The 19,762-nt window shown below is 42.5% G+C and overlaps 3 protein-coding genes across 7 annotated transcripts in view; 1 reads left to right on the top strand and 2 right to left on the bottom strand.

Moving 5' to 3' along the window:
- The window catches only part of LOC307045736 (SUN domain-containing protein 1-like), a 33,658-nt gene that overhangs the window by 1,522 nt on the left and 12,374 nt on the right, over window positions 1–19,762 (bottom strand). The window contains exons 1-5 of one of the 2 annotated variants that reach the window (XM_079691650.1): window positions 1,467–1,571; window positions 1,066–1,156; window positions 557–885; window positions 369–440; window positions 124–195 (exon numbers count right to left, since the gene is read on the bottom strand). In XM_079691650.1, coding sequence (XP_079547776.1) covers window positions 124–195; window positions 369–440; window positions 557–885; window positions 1,066–1,154 — 562 coding nt within the window. In that variant the 5' untranslated portion in view covers window positions 1,155–1,156; window positions 1,467–1,571. Of the gene's footprint in view, window positions 1–123; window positions 196–368; window positions 441–556; window positions 886–1,065; window positions 1,157–1,466; window positions 1,572–19,762 lie in introns of those variants that run through there. The other variant, XM_079691651.1, reaches the window with a different exon arrangement.
- Window positions 7,753–13,925, bottom strand: LOC307046127 (uncharacterized protein). Of its 3 annotated transcripts, none has more exons than XM_079692312.1 (2): window positions 13,492–13,925; window positions 7,753–13,256 (listed from the first exon to the last, which is right to left on the bottom strand). In XM_079692312.1, the coding sequence occupies exon 2, from the start codon at window positions 10,682–10,684 to the stop codon at window positions 9,182–9,184; it is 1,503 nt and encodes a 500-aa protein (XP_079548438.1). In that variant the 5' UTR covers window positions 10,685–13,256; window positions 13,492–13,925; the 3' UTR covers window positions 7,753–9,181. The 3 variants fall into 3 exon arrangements, with proteins under 3 accessions (XP_079548438.1, XP_079548440.1, XP_079548439.1); XM_079692314.1 differs by having other exon boundaries at window positions 7,753–13,237; XM_079692313.1 differs by having other exon boundaries at window positions 13,511–13,925.
- galnt1 (UDP-N-acetyl-alpha-D-galactosamine:polypeptide N-acetylgalactosaminyltransferase 1) overlaps window positions 14,278–19,762 on the top strand; it is a 46,622-nt gene continuing 41,137 nt past the window's right edge. Inside the window, exon 1 of one of the 2 annotated variants that reach the window (XM_079691649.1) lies at window positions 14,278–14,298. The gene's annotated coding sequence lies outside the window, so the exon portion shown is untranslated. Of the gene's footprint in view, window positions 14,299–18,971; window positions 19,405–19,762 lie in introns of those variants that run through there. The other variant, XM_079691648.1, reaches the window with a different exon arrangement.

Raw genomic sequence — 19,762 nt, 5'->3', positions numbered from 1 at the left:
CAAAAGATAGACAATATGAAAGTGTTTCAGAAGCTGTCAATGTTTCTGTTGCTAATTGTGTTGTTGTCACTGACACTAGTTTGTTTGCTAATGAAAATGCTAAATATGATTTTAATGTCTTACCTTGACTCAGCAGAGCGAAGTTGGGCATTGTGTCTTTGTTTATCCTGAGAATTTCTTCCCTGCATGTGTTTACTAAAGGATGGAGGGAAACAAAGCATAAAAGAAACCGTTTTTTTTCACGATTTTCAAAAGACAATATGAAAGTGTTTAAGAAGCTGTCAATTTTTCTATTGCAAATTGTGTTGCTGTCACTGACACTAGTTTGTTTGCTAATGAAAATGATAAATATGATTTAAATGTCTTACCTTGACTCTCGTAGTTGGTCATTGTCTCTTTGTTTAATTTCTTTAATAGAAACTCTTCTCTGTATGCAAATCCTAGTAGACGGAGAGAAACAAAGAATAGAAGAAACAGGTCAGAGACATTTGTTTTTCAAAAGACAGAAAATATAAAAGCAAAAAGCTGAGGAACTAAAGTTGTTTGTTACACTTACCAAAACACAGGACGATTATGCAGAGGAGTATGTAAAACACATTTTGGTTGAATATAGTGGAGAACCTGCTGTTTCTGTGTCTGTTACTACTTGTGTTGTTGACATCCTTTCTGTAGTAGTCGCTAATTTCGTTGCTGTTGCTTGGTCTGTTAGTATTGCTTTCGCTGTCATAGTCACTAATTTGCTTGCTGTCTTTGTAACTCTGTATGTTCTGGTCCATGTTTGTTATTATGTTATTATTTATGTTTCTGGTGCTGGTTTTGTGTCTTTCTCTGGACTCTGCTCTACTATGGCATGAAGAGATCCTCGAACATCTGGTGTTAAAAACCCTGAATGTAATTTAAATTTAAAAAAAGTTAAAGGTCTGAAGATGATGAAAATTGTAGACTGTGTTACAGTAAATACATACAGTACATACAGTATATGACATGTGCACATGTACAAGCATGTCTGCTTCACCCACCCACACGCACGCACGCACACACACACTCACACAAACCATAGCTTACCTGTTCAGGTGTTCCTTGTAGCAAATGATTGGTAGTCCTTCTTTGTCGTAGTATCCTTGGGAGTCTAATCGTGTGCTTCTCCGTGGCATGACTGTAAACCAAACAAAAGAGCTTTTACTACTGTAAACAACTTCTCCAAATATTGTAGTTGCCCTTGGTTTAAGTTAACACCACTGTTAAAATAACTATTAGCTGTAAATGTACTTTTTCAAAGGTTACAATGATAGAAAATAACACAATATCTAAACAGGATGAAAAGCTGCTTCTACGGAAAAGCTATCATATATTAATTTACTTATTTTGACCCTTTAAACTATTTAGTATGGTAAAAATGTTGCCCACTCAGGGGGAAGTCACATAAATATGGTCTGGCCTTTGTAAACTAATAAGCAATGACTTACCTACTGTTTGATGAAGAAGTCTGTCTGTAAATATAGTCGGAGATAAATGAATATCTATCTATATATCTAGGATTAATATAACTTGCTGTGCTGCTCCGGCCTCTCTGCTGCCTGTTGAGTTTTAAAAAGATGAAATGGAACTTCACTTTCCTTCCAGAACCCTAGAATTACCTTTGGTCTTTTCGAATTCAAATACGTCACAATTAACTAGAACTCTACGTCATTCGCACACGTGCCTGTGCGTGTGATTGCCGGTGCGCACACACATTCCATTATGAATCACGTGATTTGTTAAGGCAAATTCAAAGAGCTTTAAATAAAGGCATATGAAAACATTGAAACACCAACTATCTACACCATAAATGACTAAATAAAATCAAGTAGATTCTTTAAAACTATGGAAACAATAAATTAATATGAATTTAATAACGAAATTACACGTGTAGCAGCTCACTCCTGTCTGTGGAGCGCTGCTGCCCCCATGTGTTTAATGGGAGGTGTTGCACCCAGAAGGCTGTCTGAAGGCATTGGTACAAAAATACTCATTGATCACATAACAGTGTGTGAAGAAAGACCATTACTTTTTATTTGCACATCGTAATAATGGGATAAACTAACTTTCCTGCGATGTTATTTGTGATAATGTGTTTTTAGTGACATTGCCATGAACAATTGTTTGAAAAATGTATTCTGATATGTTTGGCTGATAAGCACATACAGCTTGCACTACCCCTCTTAACAAGAAGTGAGATTGATTTGGTGAGAGGTTTTAAAAACATTTTTGTGACCAGATTTCTTAGTTTTACCATTTGCCTTCCTTTGACATTCATCTTAAGAAACACCACATATGAAAAATCAGCACAGCATGTCCACAATCAAATTATATAAAAATAAATACATTTACATTTGAAAAGAAACAATTGCTCACATCAAAGTCAAGACTTTCAAATGAAATTCACCCCCATCTGTTGTGAGTTTTAACCAAATTGTGATTTTTTTTGTGATTGTCAGAAAAAGCAACGCCACATTGGCCTGTTAGTAATAGTAATGAAAGCCCAATATGACTATAGCTATTAATGCAAAGACACTTCCTTTGGCCTGACCTGTGAAAAAAAAAAATCTGGGTAAAACGGTACAAGCTTAGCTGTCAGCATTACTCTCTACATGCTGAAGTTGCCTCCAGTAATATGCTGGTTGGCTACAGCAGGAAGCCATGCCCTGGGATGTACATGGTTATTCTCCCTGTTGTTCAGTCACTGCGTTTCGCATAAACACCTTTGAGGGGAAAGTGCCTCCAGCATATCCATCAGTCTGCACTGGCCCACCAGGGAAGGACCTGCCAGCATCCAGGCATCTCGCCAAGAAAAAAAGATATACTACATTGAAATTCAACACAGAGAGCTGCTGCTGAGACCTTGATGAACTGGGGGATGCTGCTGTTATACTGTATGTGTATTTTGAGACATTCACAGAAAAGCCTAACTGCTTCTTTGCTGTCCTTGTCCTGTTTCACGGTGAATAGAGGAGGGCAGCACCGTATAGATATTATAGGGCCCTGGAGGAGGGGAAATGCTGATTCACAGGAAGGTCTTTCCAAATGTCTCATTCATTTTTCAGCGCTGGCACACTGCTGTTGCCAGAATCATAAATAAAGTATACTTAGGGACTCTCCTCAAGCTCAATTGAAAACAGATATGAATGTTTTATAGATGAAGTTAAACTATGAGCTGTAACTTTTGGGCCTTGGATCCGCACACCCGTTTTCCTTATTGATACATCACTTACTGCAACAGGCTCTAGCAGCATGCACGAATTAACGACACGAAGGTCAAAGATTTCTGCACAAAATGGGCTCAACCTTACAGTCAAAACACCCATGTGTGCCACACAGAGACCACCTGTCGGGTAGGGGAAACAGTTTTTTCTTGCTCTCAGCTACCATTCTGTTGACACAGATTGCCATGAAAAAAAGCGAGTTAATGGTGAAGTTGATTTTCAAGTTGACACGGACACACATGTGCATACAGTACATGTTGCTATGCATGGCAATTGAAATGAGATTATGTAAGCAGGTTGGGGAGTTTTCTGCTCTAGTGAATCTCGTGGTATGTAAGCACATCCTGAAGCACAGCTTATTGATCTGTGTGAGCAGGACATTGACTGGTGCTGGATAGTCAAAGTTTGTAATAGGGATGGATAGCTTTCACACGTGTGTGTGGAGGGATACATGTGTGTTTAGATCCTACATAGGTTGAGGACATAGAGTATTGAATATGCATGATTGTGTGTGGTGAGTGAAAGACCATTTATATTAGAAAAGTGTGCTTTTCAAATGTATTGCTGTGCTATGCTGTGATATAAGGCTTCTGTAAGAGGGGGCCGAAGACAAATACAGAAAGATAACGAAGCACAAATCTTTTTCAGTGTAGCCTGTTATTTTCTAAAGAATAACATAAATACAATTGCTTTATCAAATAAAAGCCTTAACTTTCTTAAAGTGGATTTGCTTTATTCCAATTGTAACCAAAAGACAGTTTTCTCTTTCAAAAATATTCTTTTAATCACAGGCAAACAAAAAACAGGGTTGTGAGAACCTTTTGCAGATGTATCATGACTTATATAAAAATGTCAAGCTTGCAGGGGGAATGCAAAAAAGGCTGAATCACATATTTAAACATTGACTGTGCTGAATTTCTCTTACTGTATTCATTCTGCATGACCTGACCTAGAAGTGCATCTGAATTGCAATTCTAATCCCATCAAGTTGGGACAGAGTGCTTTCTGTCAGTGCAGGTATAACTTTGAGTCATAAAGATGAGACACGGCTTGTCTCTGACTTCATTATGTGCAACAGGAGTTTGGCACAAACCAATTTGCATGTGTAACTCTGAAAAAGTGGACTGACTCCATATCTTGCCACACTAAATCTCTCACAGAGTTACACCCAGGAATGTGCTGCCAATCAGAAACAGAATTGACCATCCCTGTGAATAAGTGGTAAATACATTTGTATAAAGCTAAAACTTTCCTGGTCTGAGCTCTCCGAAATGCTTCTCTTATTCTTGTAATAAATTGTGATGAAATAAAGGTTATGCCTGCAGTCAAGACATTTAAACTCTCCCCTGATGGGACAGGTAATAGTAAGCAATACCGTTTACATCTTATTTACAGCATCTTGTAACAGAGGATTCCATTCGCCATAAACAGTTTCTTCTTCCTTGTCGTGTTAAAGAGAAGCCAATTTTATTTCTCCCCATCTTTTTTCTGCTGCTTCTTCAGTTCCTTTTTTTTTATCCTCAATATATAGCAATACATGGCAACTCTTCGCAGCATCTTAAATTTGTATTGGGTTGGTGCTTTGTTTGAAATTAGTGACCAATAAAAACAGGTGAGAGTTATTTCCCCTCTCGAATTGACCTGTTCACAAGTCTCAGCAGTGTTTTGGGGTTTTAGTGTAGATATTTCAACACACAGGTATATTTCCTTTAACCTTTAACAAGGTTTTTGAAGCTGAAGTTTCCCAAATAATTTAGATATGAAACTACCTTGCACTCAGGGTCTGCTCTAGAACAAATCGAATGGGGGGGGCAATCATTTACCAAGGGGGGGCACACACTGCCGTCAACAACCAACACCCAAACACCAACTTCAATTTAAAAAAACATGCTGTAAAGCCTATTGTCTTTCACACACATTGCAGGGGTGTAGTGCTAATTTATAGGGCACCTATGACTTGTGCATACATGCACGGTTGTGGCACCACCACCAAAACAGAAACATATAAGGACAGAGGGTGTCGTTTTCTCATACTGATATTCTGCACAAACTGTGCTGCTGTATTTGCTGTAAAGTGTCTTTACTGTAGGTTATTTTTTATTATATGTACAGCACTTTGGCTGGACCAAAAATTGTTTAAAAATGTGCAATATAAATAAAACTTGATTTGATTTGATATGGACATAGGCCACCATATAAGAGTGCAAATGTATTTAGTATCCTATCCATGTGAAGATGTTTTAGGTGGGGGTGGATCTAACCTCCTCTAGGAGGGTCTGGGGGCATGCTCCCCCGGGAAGATTGTTTTTAAAATATTGAAGTTAAATGCATCAATCTGGTGCACTTTGAGAGAAACATTAAGAGATCTATGGATAGCCTACATCTCTCAGCATCCATATCCATATGTCCAAACCAACCAGCTTTATGAACCCCTTCAGTCTGGATTTCGTCCTCACCACAGTACAGAAACTGCACTCGTCAAAGTCCTCAATGACCTCCTCACCTCTGCTGACACTGGTTCCCTCAATATTCTCATCCTCCTCGACCTGAGTGCAGCCTTCGATACCGTGAGCCACAACATCCTGCTCACCCGACTCAGGGACATTGGTATTGAAGGTATTGCACTCAGATGGCTCCAGTCCTACCTCACTGAACGATCCCACTTCATCTCCCTCCCCAACCACTCCTCTGCCACAGCTTCAGTCACCCAAGGCGTTCCTCAAGGATCAGTACTTGGCCCCCTCCTCTTCATCATTTACATCCTGCCCCTCGGTCAGATACTCCGCCACTTCAACCTGGACTTCCACTGCTATGCTGATGACACTCAGATCTACCTCAGCAACAAATCCCTCCATAACCCACCCCTTACCCACATCGATTCCTGGCTGACAGCGATTAAAACTTGGATGCAACATAACCTCCTCAAACTGAACAGCAACAAAACAGAACTCCTCCTAATTGGCTCCAAATCCACCCTCAGCAAGGTCACTAACATAACACTCACCATCAATGGCACCATTGTTTCCCCCTCCAATCAGGCACGCAACCTTGGTGTAATCTTTGACCCCACCCTCTCCCTCGAACCTCACATCCGCCAAACAGTCAAAACCTCATTTTTCTACCTCCGCAATATTGCAAAAATCCTACCCTCTCTCACCCGCCCCGCAGCCGAAAGACTAATCCATGCCTTCATTTCCTCCCGCCTTGACTACTGCAACTCACTTCTTTATGGCATTAGAACTACATCCCTCAACAGACTCCACCGGGTTCAAAATGCAGCTGCACGTCTCCTCACGCATACCAAATCATGTCATCACATCACCCCAGTCCTCAAAGACCTCTACTGGCTTCCTGTCTCCCATCGCATCAACTACAAAATTCTGGTCCTCACCTACAAAGCACTCCACCATTTGGCCCCCCCTTATCTCACAAACCTTCTCACTCCTTTTCAACCCCCACGGTCCCTCAGATCCACCGCAGCCGGACTCCTAACCATTCCCACATCCACACTCTGCAGCTTTGGGGACAGAGCCTTCTCAGTGGCAGCTCCTAGGCTCTGGAATTCCCTCCCCCAAAATCTCCGTGACTCTGAGTCCCTCACAGTCTTTCAGTCCCGCCTCAAAACACATCTTTTCAACTCTGTCTACCCATAAGCCCCCCCACCTCTCAATCAACTTCCTCTTGACTGCCTTTTTATTTTACTATACTTACTTGTTTGCCTGTCCTTGTTTGTCTACCCTCCCTCATATTGTAAAGCGTCTTTGAGTTGTGAAAAGCGCTATATAAATAAAATGCATTATTATTATTATATGAACGAAACCGTTTGAGACCCAATGAGGTAACTTACACTAAAGTTAACTATCTAAACACTGAGAGAGTCCTTACCTCACTGAGCTGACGTTATAAGATCCTCTCAGTCTGACAGGAGAGGACTCTCCTCCACCTTGGTGTAGAAACAGCTCTTTATATCCGTTAGCATAGCTAGCTAACCAGATGCTAACAACAACATTCCACGTTACCGCTAGCGCACTCACAAAATGCGCTCGTGCCACACACAAACAGAGCCGAGCTTGAATGAAACACAGAGACCCAGAAGTACTTGTACTGTATATCATATTATTTTCGATGGCTTTACTGTATGATTAGTGTAACAGATGAACAGATCGCCACTGGGCTTTCATCTAAACACACAGCCACGTAATGATAACAAAACAAAGGTCGGGGGTCATTGGTCAAGCAACACACCAATCAGAGAGCAGCAGTGAGTACACCTCAGGCTGTGTTTTATATTTGTATTCTTTATTTCTGATGTATTTCACACAAAAAACCTTTAGTGGAAACGTTTTCACTTATATGATTAAAAAAAAAAAACGGCAAAGTGGCAAGGCTTGCCCACCCTGCGGGGGGGCACAGTGACTCTTTTGGGGGAGCATGGCCCGCGAATGACCCCCCATGACGCCGACCCTGCTTGCACTATAAAGATTTTACTATCCAATGACCTCATAAGATGTTGGGAATATGAAGTAGCTCTGGTTAACACAGACTGGTGTTCAGGAGATAAATGGATAGAATATTTAAACCATAAAAGCATCGCAGAGATGTTGGATACAGGATAAACTTCTCTTAACCCCTGTTTAAAAACTCTACCTGTTAAACCCCGAGCCTGTTTTTCAGATCTCAGGCTCGAAAATGACATGCCCAGACAGAGGCGTGGGAAGGTATTTTGAGTGGGGGTGCTGAGGTGCTGGACTCCAGTGAACACTATTACGGGCACTATAGAGTACGCACAAAAGCACTCCCCACGCAAACACACACCCGCGACTGTTACAATGAAGGCTCGATAATCAGCTCATCGCATATAGGAAGGGGTAAAGTGCTATTTCTTTACGAGTGGGGAGCGGACCTCACCTCCTCTAGGGGGGTTCGGGGGGATGCTCCCCCGGGAAGATTTTTTTTAAATATTGAAGTTAAAAGCATCAATCTGGTGCACTTTGAGAGCAACATTAAGAGATCTATGGATACATCTCTCAACACCCAGATGAAACACAACTGTAAGCAGATGTTCTTTTTCTTTATGGGTATTTTACAAATCACTCCCCTTTTAAAACTGTATTCTTATTTTACTGCCATATAGTATTTCATAACTTTTTTTCCTTTATTCTCTTATTTTTTTATAACTATAATGATCATATGAAGGTGTGCCGCGGAAATAATCTTTTGAATAATTTGTGACCAAACCGTTTGAGACCCACTGTAGCTCCCGTCTGGCGCCGTTTTACTCGTCTGCTCATGCGGAGCAGTCAAGTTCTCACTGTAGCTCCCTCCAGTAAATGACACGAGGCTGAGGTCTTGATTAAATACGGGGTTTATTCTTGTGGGACCTATTCCAACCGGTGAGAACTGGGTTATAAGACAGAAAAATATAAAAGGTAAACAACAAATAAATATGTAATATATGCATATGTCATCACTGTTAATGCCGCCAATTAAACAATACACGGCGCACATATCACACACAGTAAGTAGCACAAGCTAACAATAGCATGTAGCACAAGCTAGCGCAGAGCATACATACACACAAACCTGCAGCTCAACCGCACACAATTACACAAAACCAGCATGAAACGTACCTGGTAGGCTGCTAATCACCTAGAGGGGCTGATAACTTTATGCATTTTTCCTTTGGTTTCCGTAGTTTTCCTTTAACGTCTTGCGTTGCTCTGGCTTTGCAACTATCCAGTGCGTCGATTAAACAGGTGTAACACAAAACACAGCAGATTAGTTCCGCCTCTAAATGTTGCACATAAAAAGGTAGGAACCAAAAAATACAACGTGGGAACAAATGAATACAGAAAGTGAAGACAGTTACACTCCCACCAAATCACCTGTGATTTCCATAACATTTTTTGAAAACCGATATACATTAATGTAAAAACTAACTATTTTAGTTTTAGACCTATTAAGTGCAGAGTGTGAGTGAGAGTAACTGAGTCTGTTTCCAACAACAACACCGTCTTGTGGATAGTCCTTTCGAGGTAGACAGGTTTAGCGAGGCGCTTTCCCTTTCCATCCAGGGTAGAGTCGCTGAGCAGCTTGAGCCTTCTTACTCTTCCATCCCCTCCTGGGTACACTTCCACAACCCTGGCCAGCTTCCATCTGCCACGTGGTATAGTGTTGTCTTGCAGAATGACAACGTCATTTACCTTGACGTTTCTGCGGTCCTTGATCCACTTTGGTCTTTGTTTGAGATGGTACTCCTTATGCTGCTGAAGGCACTTTATTTCTTGAGAGAGTGTTGTTTCTTGAACCATCTCGATTATGGTCAGCTCTGCTTCTCTCCTCTCCTCTAAGCGTGTGGCTTCACAGGACCTCGGCTTGAGACCTTTAATTTCCTTTGCAAGGCGCTTGAGTCTGGCAAAGGCTTTAACCACTCTTGACCAGTCTGAGAATTTGTGAAGGTGATCTAGTAGCGACTTTACTTCGTTTGCCTGGGTATCATGAACCTGGGCCTTCTTAAGCTCTGGGTCACTACTCACGATCTCTCCCACCTTGACTTCTCCACTTGGTAGCTCTTTCTGCCAAAGTAGGTCAGGGCCTGTGAACCAATTTGAGGCTTGAAGTTGCTGTGCTGTGGGACCTTTGGAGGCCTGATATGGAGGGTTATCTTCAGAAGCTCTTTCGACAAAGTCAGATTCCAGCACCTCCCTGACATCTGCAGGTGAGACTTCCTTAATCTGTGTTCTACAGACGTAGTGTACTTCCCTTGGGAGGTTTGAAGACTGGAGACTTGGTATCACTTGCTTCACGGTTACCTGGTGACTTACTCCAATCATATCTCCAATGTCGAGACAGGGATTGCCAAAGCCGACAACACTCCAGCCCAAATCTGTTCTCTGTGCAAAGGGCTGGTTTTCTTCACCAGGCACCACTTCTCTTGGGACGAGAGCTTGAGGACAGTTGTAGCCGATAAGCAGGCCAATTTCACAGCTTTGCTGAGGAGCGATCTCATCTGTGAGGTGTTCAAGATGAGGCCACGCCTTTGCTGTCTCTGGTGTGGGAATATGGTCTCTGTTTGCAGGGATGAATTCTCTTGAGTAGGTTACTGGCAGAGTTATTATCCTGTCCGAGTAGATTCCTCTAACTTGGAGACCAGTTAGCTTCCTACATGACACGACTGTGCTTCTTGAAGCCATTGTGGAGAGTTTTAGCTGCACTGCTTCGTTCTTTGTGCGAAGAGCCTTTGCCGTTTCTTCAAGGATAAAGCTTGTGTCACTCTGTGTATCGAGGAGTGCATACACAAGTATTTCCCTATGTGGCTCACTTATGGCTGACACCCACACTGGAACGATTGTGGATGTATGGGGGTCTTTAACATTCTGGAAGACTGTATTGGATGTTGCCTCATGTGGTGTGCTTGCCGTTTTACTTTGTGGACGTTCCATTGTGCTTTCTCTTGCACCATCATGGTTAGTTGATATTCTTTCTTCTCTGGTGCGATTGTCGTGGAGACAAGTTGGATGTCCCTTTTCGGATGTTTATCACATCTTTCTGTTTTGACATTCCTTTGAGCGATGGCCAGATTTTAAACACCCAAAGCACAACTTCTTCTCTTGAACAAACTTGACTCGCTCAGAGATTGTCTCATTCCTGAATTTGTAACATTCATGCAGACCGTGTCCTGCCTTCTCACAGAAAACACAGTTTGTGGCGTCTGCCGTTTCATTTTTCTCTGTAGTCAATACGTTTGATACAGGACTTCTATTCGTTAAAATCTTGCCTTTTTCACTTTTTCTGGATTTTAGAGCATGGAGAGATGTTATTGGGCTGCAAGCTATTTTGGCTTCACGTGTGAGAAATGTAACAAACTGGCTGAAGGTTGGGAACATGTGATTTTGTTCTTCCATTTCTGTGACCTTTCTGTTCCAACTTGAGGTCAACCAGTCTGGAAGTTTAGCAAGCATCTTTTGGTTTTCGTAGCAGTCGTTAAGTACCTCAAGTCCTTTGATCTGTGACATGGCAGCCTCACAGCTGCGAAGGAAGTCAGAGAGCTCTTGAAGTTCTACGCTGTCTTTGGAACTTATCTTTGGGCCATGCATCAAGCTTATCTCTGAAGGCCTTAGCAATGAGGAAAGGATTACCGTACCTCTCTTCTAGGATGATCCACGCGGCATGATAGGCTGACTCTGTGCCTAGCAGGAAGTAGCTCTCTATGGCCTTCTTGGCGGGTCCACCCACAAACTTTCTTAGATATTATATATTTTCTTCAGCTGGGATGTTTTTCCTGTCAATGAGTCTACGAAAGGAGACCTTCCAGTCATTGAACCTCAGTGGGTCACCACTGAACGTTGTAGGTTCAGGTACAGGTAGACGACTTGCACTGATGGACTCTGCAAGAGCTCTGATAAGAGCTGAAGTACTGTCTTCTTGTTTTTGTTGTGTCGCAGGTTGAGGTGGTGAGTGGTTTTGCAGTTCACTGCTTTTATGCTTGAGTTCTTCTTTCACAACCAGAGGAACATGTTGATGGAGCAGCTCGCTAATTTCTTCGTCTGAGCATGCATTCTGTATATATATTTGATGTCTCGCCTTTGCAGCTTTTAGCTTCTTCATAGTTTCTAATCGCTCTAGTTGTCTGCTCTTGGCTTGTAACTCTCTTTGCCTCTCAGCATTTTCTGTCTCCTGTTTGGCTCTTAACTGAGAAGCTTCAGCCTCCAGTATATTAAGTTCTTCGATCTGTTGTTCCTGTTCTAGCATTATTTCTAAAGTCGCTTCATTTGCAGCAATTTCAGCAGCGGCTTCTTGTCTTTTGATAGAAGAGAGAGTGAACTTCTTGATGTGGCTCTCGAGTTGCTACGAGAATGAGTCGAGGACCTGGTGACATGAGAGCAATTACTTAACTTAACAGAGGCAACAGAATTGCATACAGACTGTCTGGTTTTTACCAATTTCTTCTTCTTCATGACTTTTGTCCTTTCTTGTGTCCATTCGTTCTCTTGCAGTCTCAATGATTGTCTTTGTAACTGCTTCACAGGTGTCTTCTCTGCGACGTGTGTCATGGTCGGGAATGTCAATGAGCCTCAACTCTTCATAAGCAATATTTACATCATCGGAGGTCTTGCTTACCTTAGTGATGTATTCATGCAGCAGGTCATTAGAGCATTGACCACTTAGCGCTTGTTTGGCTTCCTTTGTGATATCTTTCCACCTTTTGTAGCTCACACTGAAACGGTGTACAAGTCTTGTTACTTGCTCATCGTGCAGTTCTTGGCCCTTTTCCGTTAACTTCCGGACTCTTTGGCTCCTTTGTGGCTCTTGTGTGGAAAGGCTATCCATTTTCGGATCTTCAGTTGCCTGTGGTTGCTCGTTTTCTACTACACTCACTTCATCACTCTTAGTGTAAGACTGAACATCTGACATTTTACTTGTTTACTTAAGTTTGGTTTTAACTCTAATATTTAATTATCTTTAAAGCTAAGTAGTTAGCCAATTTAGATATTAGCTTTGAGTTATCTTAAGCTTATACACAGCTATTGAGCCTTATTTAAATGAAAATCACAAGTGATAATGATATAGGCAAACAACAAAAACTTGATACATTTCTTTAACACTTATCACTTTAAATGTACTTTGTTACTTAGTCTGCAAATACTTACTGCAGATACCTTAATACACAAATCAATATTAACAACCTTTAACTTCCATTAGAAAGGTAAGTAAATAACATTAACACAGATTATATGAACAATGCAAATGTCCCATTTTCTTACTAAAACACCTGGACCTTCCAGAAGTAGTTGGATCTTGTGCTGCTGTGTAGATGGCTGCTACAGATGCACACGCTGCGACAGAGATGTCCCGTGCCGTCCGCTGATCGCTGCCGTCTGGCGCCGTTTTACTCGTCTACTCATGCGGAGCAGTCGAGTTCTCACTGTAGCTCCCTCCAGTAAATGACACGAGGCTGAGGTCTTGATTAAATACGGGGTTTATTCTTTTGGGACCTATTCCAACCCGTGAGAACTGGGTTATAATACAGAAAAATATAAAAGGTAAACAACAAATAAATATGTAATATATGCATATGTCATCACTGTTAATGCCGCCAATTAAACAATAAATGGCGCACATATCACACACAGTAAGTAGCATAAGCTAACAATAGCATGTAGCACAAGCTAGCGCATAGCATACATACATACACACAAACCTGCAGCTCAACCGCACACAATTACACAGAAACCAGCACGAAACGTACCTCGTAGGCTGCTAGTCACCTAGAGGGGCTGATAACTTTATGCATTTTTCCTTTGGTTTCCGTAGTTTTCCTTTAACGTCTTGCGTTGCTCTGCCTTTGCAACTATCCAGTGCGTTGATTAAACAGGTGTAACACAAAACACAGCAGATTAGTTCCGCCTCTAAATGTTGCACATAAAAAGGTAGGAACTAAAAAATACAACGTGGGAACAAATGAATATAGAAAGTGAAGACAGTTACACCCACTGAGATAACATAGACCAATGGTCGCCACCATCGACCGGTCGATCGCGAGTGTGGTGCGGGTAGATCGCGGACCGTTAAAAAAAAAGTAACAAAAGAAAGACAAATAAAATAAAAATAATAATGTTTGAAAAATACGTTTTTAGATGTAAAACTATCATCCACCACCCCGTTAGCAGGTGCCACATGATTGACGTATATTTGAGACACCTCAGTAATATAATACATTGACCGTGTTTTACGTGAACCTCATCATGACACAAGAGAGGACGACAGTACTGCAATTTCCCGTGTTCAGTGAATGCAACAGAGGCAAGACACCAGACCAATCAGAGAGTTGCATGGAAATAAACGTGTGCCTGCGTCATTCAAGCTCGGCTCTGTATGCGTGTGGCGATTGCGCATTTAGTGTGATGGAGGGGAGAGAGGGAGGGAGAGAGGGAGAGTGTGCTAGCGGGGGACCGTGATGTTAGCATCTGGTTAGCTAGCTGCACTAACGGACATAAGGAGCTGTTTCCACAACAAGCTGGAGGGGAGTCCTCCCCTGTCAGACTGAGGGGCTCAGGTGAGCTAAAGGACTCTCAAAGTGTTTAGAACGGTTTTGTCACAAATTATTCAAAAGATTATTTCTGCGGCACACCTTCATATCATCATCATATGATCATTATAGTTATACAAACAATAAGTGAATAAATGAAAAACAGGTATGAAATACTATGGCAGTAAAACAAGAATACAGTTTAAAAAGGGGAATGATTTGTAAAATATCCATAAAGAAGAAGCCAACCTCCTATCCATCCCCACCCACATTAATCACCGGACCTGGGGGGGACAGAGCCTTCTCCGTCGCTGCCCCCTCCCTCTGGAACTCACTCCCACAACCCATCAGAGACTGCACTGACCTCACCACCTTCAAAAAACTTACAAAATCTCACCTCTTCAATCTGGCTTTTAATGTGTGATTGTTTTTGTATTATTTGACTTTAACTATATATTTATTTGTTGTTCCTTTCTTTTCTCTTCACTATATCTGTAAAGCGTCTTTGAGCACCTGTAAAAGCGCTAACAAATTAAATCTATTATTATTATTATTGTTATAAAGAAAAAGTAAATCTGTTTACAGTTCTGTTTCATATGGGTGCTGAGAGATGTATCCATAGATCTTTTCATGTTGCTCTCAAAGTGCACCAGATTGATGCTTTCAACTTCAATATTTAAAAAAAAATCTTCCCAGGGGAGCATCCCCCCGGACCCCCTACAGGAGGTGAGGACCTATAGGAGGTGAGGACCCCCCTAGGGGAGGTGAGGACCCCCCTAGAGGAGGCGAGGACCCCCCTAGAGGAGGTGAGGTCCGCCCCCCACTCATAAAAAATTGCACTTTACCCCTGCCTATATGCCGTGAGCTTATTATGGACCCTTCATTGTAACAGTAATTCAGATGCAATTAGCCTATATAAAAAGGCCTCAAATTGGAAGCACTGTCTGGGCCGTCTTTTTCACTCAATTCTGCAATAGGTAGATCTCGCCTTTCACCTAGGCCGAGGTCGGTGATCTTGGGCTTAAAAAGGTTGGTGACCACTGACATAGACTAAAGTTAACTATCTAAACACTCAGAGAGTCCTTTAGCTCACCTGAGTCTCTCAGTCTGAGAGGAGAGCTCTCCTCCAGCTTGTTGTGGAACAAACAGCTCCGTATGTCCGTTAGTGCATCTAGCTAACCAGATGCTAACAACACGTTCCCTGCTGCTGGCACCGGTCTCTCTCTCTCTCGCTCTCTCTCTCGCTCTCTCGCCCTCTCTCACACACTAAATGCGCTATTTCCGCACACACACACACACACAGAGCCGAGTTTGAATGACACACGCACACTTTTATTTCCATCCAACTTTCTGATTGGTCTGGTGTCTTGCCTCTGTTGCATTCACTGAACACGGGAAATTACAGTCCGTCCTTCCGTCCTCTCTAGTGTCTTGATGAGGTTCACGTCAAGCACGGTTAATGTATTATATTATTGAGGTAGAATTGTCCGGGGCTACAGAAAAAACATTAAGGGCAGGCCAAAATATTATGTTACCAACAATGTGGAATTTATTGGGTACACATTACACAGATTATGCACAGCTCCGCACCCCTGCCTGCCGCTAGGGGGTGCTGCAGCGCCCTCGGCACCCCCCTTCCCGCGCCCATGTGCCCAGAACAAATATCAACCCATATCTTCCCTTCTAAAAGGGTTAAATTAATAATATTTTTTCTCAAAGCAAGGTTATCTGTGAGTTGGATATAGAGGTGTCAGAATCAATATAGATGTTTTTATTTTAAAGTAAATGCAGATTGCAGCAGTAAAAAAATGTAAATTATAGTGTCCGTCCAAAAAAACAAAAATGACTTGTAGTGAAAACCACCCTTGAATGATGGGATGGTAGACTAAAAGCTTTAGGAATCCAAACTACAACAGATAATAAGCTCCCTGTATCAAGATTGATGCAAAACAAATTAAATTTGTCCTTTTTATAGAGATTTAACAACAAAAAAAACACTTCTGGGGTCATTTGGGATTTTCCATATCTCTGGCCCCCCTTGGTCGATTTTGATGATTGACATCTCTTTATAACCGCTAGAGCCAATATAATCGAAGGGAACTCCAACATACACACACACTTTACCAAATAAGGAGTGAGAGTGACGCATAGCCAAAACCGGAAGCTGCGATAACTCTGGTGGCTACTATTAGCAGCTAATTCATACTCTCCGATTTTTACATAAAAATAGAATTATGGATTATAAATCATTTTTTCAAAGTGACAGATACATTGAATTAACCTATGGATTAACCCTCGGGCGCGTTTTTTCTCGTTGTAATGCCATTGAACACAACCTTTGTTCAGAATAACAGCTAAGGTGAGACAATGTGCCGTTTTTGCTCCGTAATGCTACGTGTTGTGATGTCTGTGTTTGCTTCCCCTGTCGCGAGTTATGATCGCTCAGTGATAATACTATACCTATATAATCTGTGGAGTCTCAGCTTTAATCGGATATCTTGTATGTGCAGTTACGATAAGTAATAAGGGTATCTTGAGTTCTGTGCCAAAGTGCGTCAGCATTTTTTCGCTCAGGGGTCATTTAGATGCTTCTTATGAGACTTGTGTTTTGTTTTGGTAAAAATGGTTTGTATCGTCAGTTAGCTGAGATTCTTCCCGTTAATCTGGTATAACACATTAAAAGGTTTTTAAATATTAAGATGCCCTGAGACCAGGGGCGGACTGGGACTACAAATCAGCCCGGGACTCTCGACCGGCCCACTTCGGTACCGCCGGCCCACCTCGTTACCGCAAGTAAATACCGCTAGTAAATTGTCGATGCGGGGGAGGGGGGGGGGGTGCTAGTGACTTATCCGACCGGCCCACATCGTCCAACCGGCCCACTTCAGTGTACCGGTCCATCGGGATTCGTCCCGATGGCCAGTCCGCCCCTGCCTGAGACACAGTGTCGGGAAAAGAAGAAAAAAAACCCGCCAAAGGGGTCTTTGGGGCTTAACAGGTTGCAAAGGGAAGGATAAGCTATTTTTAAATAGGCTTTAAAGTATTGTTTCAATGTGATATGTTTCTTTTCCTCAACATCAAGTGTTTTTGTTATATCATTTTAGTGTAAGTTATAACAAGTTGTGCATGAAAAGAAGCGGCTTGCCTGAGGATCATCGTGCCTCTGTTAAAGGTCCCATGTCATGCTTTTTCCGGTTATTACCCGTCCCCTTGTGTGTTATGTAGCTTTTTCTGCATGTAAATGGTCTGCAGAGTCACAAACCCTCAAAGCACACCCTGTAGCGAGTAAAACTCTAAAACAGAAAATACGTGTCTATGCTGCCCCAGAACGCCTCGTTGGAGATTTTATTTTTCAATTGTTGTCTTCCGGGAACCAAGTGAAGAACGACGACCCCTCCGTGGTTTGGTCAAAATGGACCAATCCGTGGAGCCGTTACGTTACGTCCGCGGAGCCTTTACGTTAAGTCCGTGGATTGGTCCAAATTGACCAACCCGCGGACTCTGGGCTCCGATGAAAGTCTATTTTCGACGCGACGCGTTGCATAGCGCCGGGCAGGAAGTGGACCGGTCAGAGCATCCAGTCGATACCCAAAATAAACTAATTTTGCAGTCAGTGTGTGAGCACACACACAAACTCCCAGCCAGGCTGCGGGTGTGTGTGTTCGGGCTGGTTTCGCTGCGTCTCACTGTCTCGCAGACGGCCACTGGGCTCATAGGGAGGGGGGTGCAGGAGCTCCAACAAGCCGTTTAGGACAGAGAGTGAATACACATACTATACAGAGATGCTGTATGAGAAACCAATGTGAGTTTGGAAAATTGCACGATATAAATCTATTTTAGTAGACCTCAACAATGGAATTATGATCAGTAGAAATGGCCATGACATGGGACCTTTAAAGATTTGCTTTTTTTGGTTAAAAGCCAGTAGTGATACACACACACACACACACACACACACACACACACACACACACACACACACACACACACACACACACACACACACACACACACACACACACACACACACACACACACACACACACAACAAGGTGGATGTCATGGAGCTTAATTGTATGTTGATGTTAATCTACATTATTTCATTACACCAGGCATACTACTACATACTAAAGACAAACACTACTCACAGGGCACACTTTCTCTTCAAAGCAATGTGTCAATCTGCAACCTCTTTAGGGCTAGGATTAGGTCATCCTACTCTTAACACCTTGGCAACATCACTCTTATGAAATTGTTATGATTATTTTTTATCTATGAAAAAGTCTTGTCAACAAGAAGCAGCAAGCCTCCCAGGTGGTTATATCCTTGCAGTTTAAAAAGTCTAATGCTTTGCTTCTAAAAAGATACACTGCACAGTTTGCCCTGTGATTTATGATGTTTGCTTGGCAAATACTATGCTATTTGACTGTTTGCTGTTGGACTTCTGATTTCTGACTTGGTATAATTTATGGTAAATGATTAAAATGACTAAGCTCAGCCTTCATCATTGTCATTCTTAAGGCTACATCCGTTATTGTCAACTATATTAAATCAAACACTGCAATCATTATGTTTCTTGGCAAAGGATAGATCCTCAGCAGCATGTTGTTGCAGTTGTTACATTTTTGGACGATGTTAAAAAGAGGATGGGATCAGAAATAGTATTTCTTCCGGGTCGGGGTAGTGAAGGGAGGGATGAGCAGCAGTGATGCTGCCTCTGTTTGCTCCGCACATCAGCAGCGGAGCTCCTCTCTCTCTCAGGCCAGCAGGCAGAGGCAGCGCGTCCGCCCGGAGAGAGACACCGCAGCGCATAGCGTTACTCCCGGCTGAACCGCTATCATATTCACGGTCTTCCCTAATGGATGTCTCCTCTTATACCGCCTTTTGACACTGGACGGTGCTTTTGTGGCCGCATTCAACGTGAGAAACACATCATCCCCGGCTTGGTTGTTTCGGGTTTTTTCTCGACGACACGGAGAGGACCACACTCCCCCCATCGTTAGCCCGCTAAGCTAGCTAGCCCGCTAACTTAGCCGTGATACTTTGTACCGTACTGGCGTCAGTTTTCTGCCTCGTAGCTAGACTGCGGTGTCTTGCGCCACAGAGGCGGAAGGAGGTGCCCTGTCCCCAAAGGTAAGCGAACATTACATGTGAATTACACTGGTATACTTGTGTTTTTTCAGGCACACTGTCAAACGCTGGCTGGTTTCTGGGCAGTGAGGCTCTATCGTTATCTATCAGCAGGCTGCAGACTGGCGCTAAGGTTGAGGGGCTCTTGTTGACAGAAGCAGCCAAGGCAAGCAACGGGGATGGGATGCGAGTCACCGTTAAACACACATATTTTCACTTGACTTCGTTTCGATTTGCTCGACCATTGTTGATACCCAACCACTCTGAAGTGTGTTACATAAAAGAACGGATCGTTTGTCGATAAAACCGTCCCTCATTCATACTTTCATCCTACGTTAGCGTGTACTCGCTGTGGTGAATG

This window comes from Notothenia rossii (genome assembly GCF_949606895.1).
Source record: "Notothenia rossii genome assembly, chromosome: 7".
Classification (NCBI taxonomy): domain Eukaryota; kingdom Metazoa; phylum Chordata; class Actinopteri; order Perciformes; family Nototheniidae; genus Notothenia; species Notothenia rossii.
The sequence above is the reverse complement of the archived record's forward strand: the minus strand, read 5'-3'. Positions and strand labels throughout refer to the sequence as shown.

Bases quoted from the DNA above. Each gene is read 5' to 3' on its own strand.
- LOC307046127 (XM_079692312.1), bottom strand. From the start codon at position 10,684: ATGGAACGTCCACAAAGTAAAACGGCAAGCACACCACATGAGGCAACA.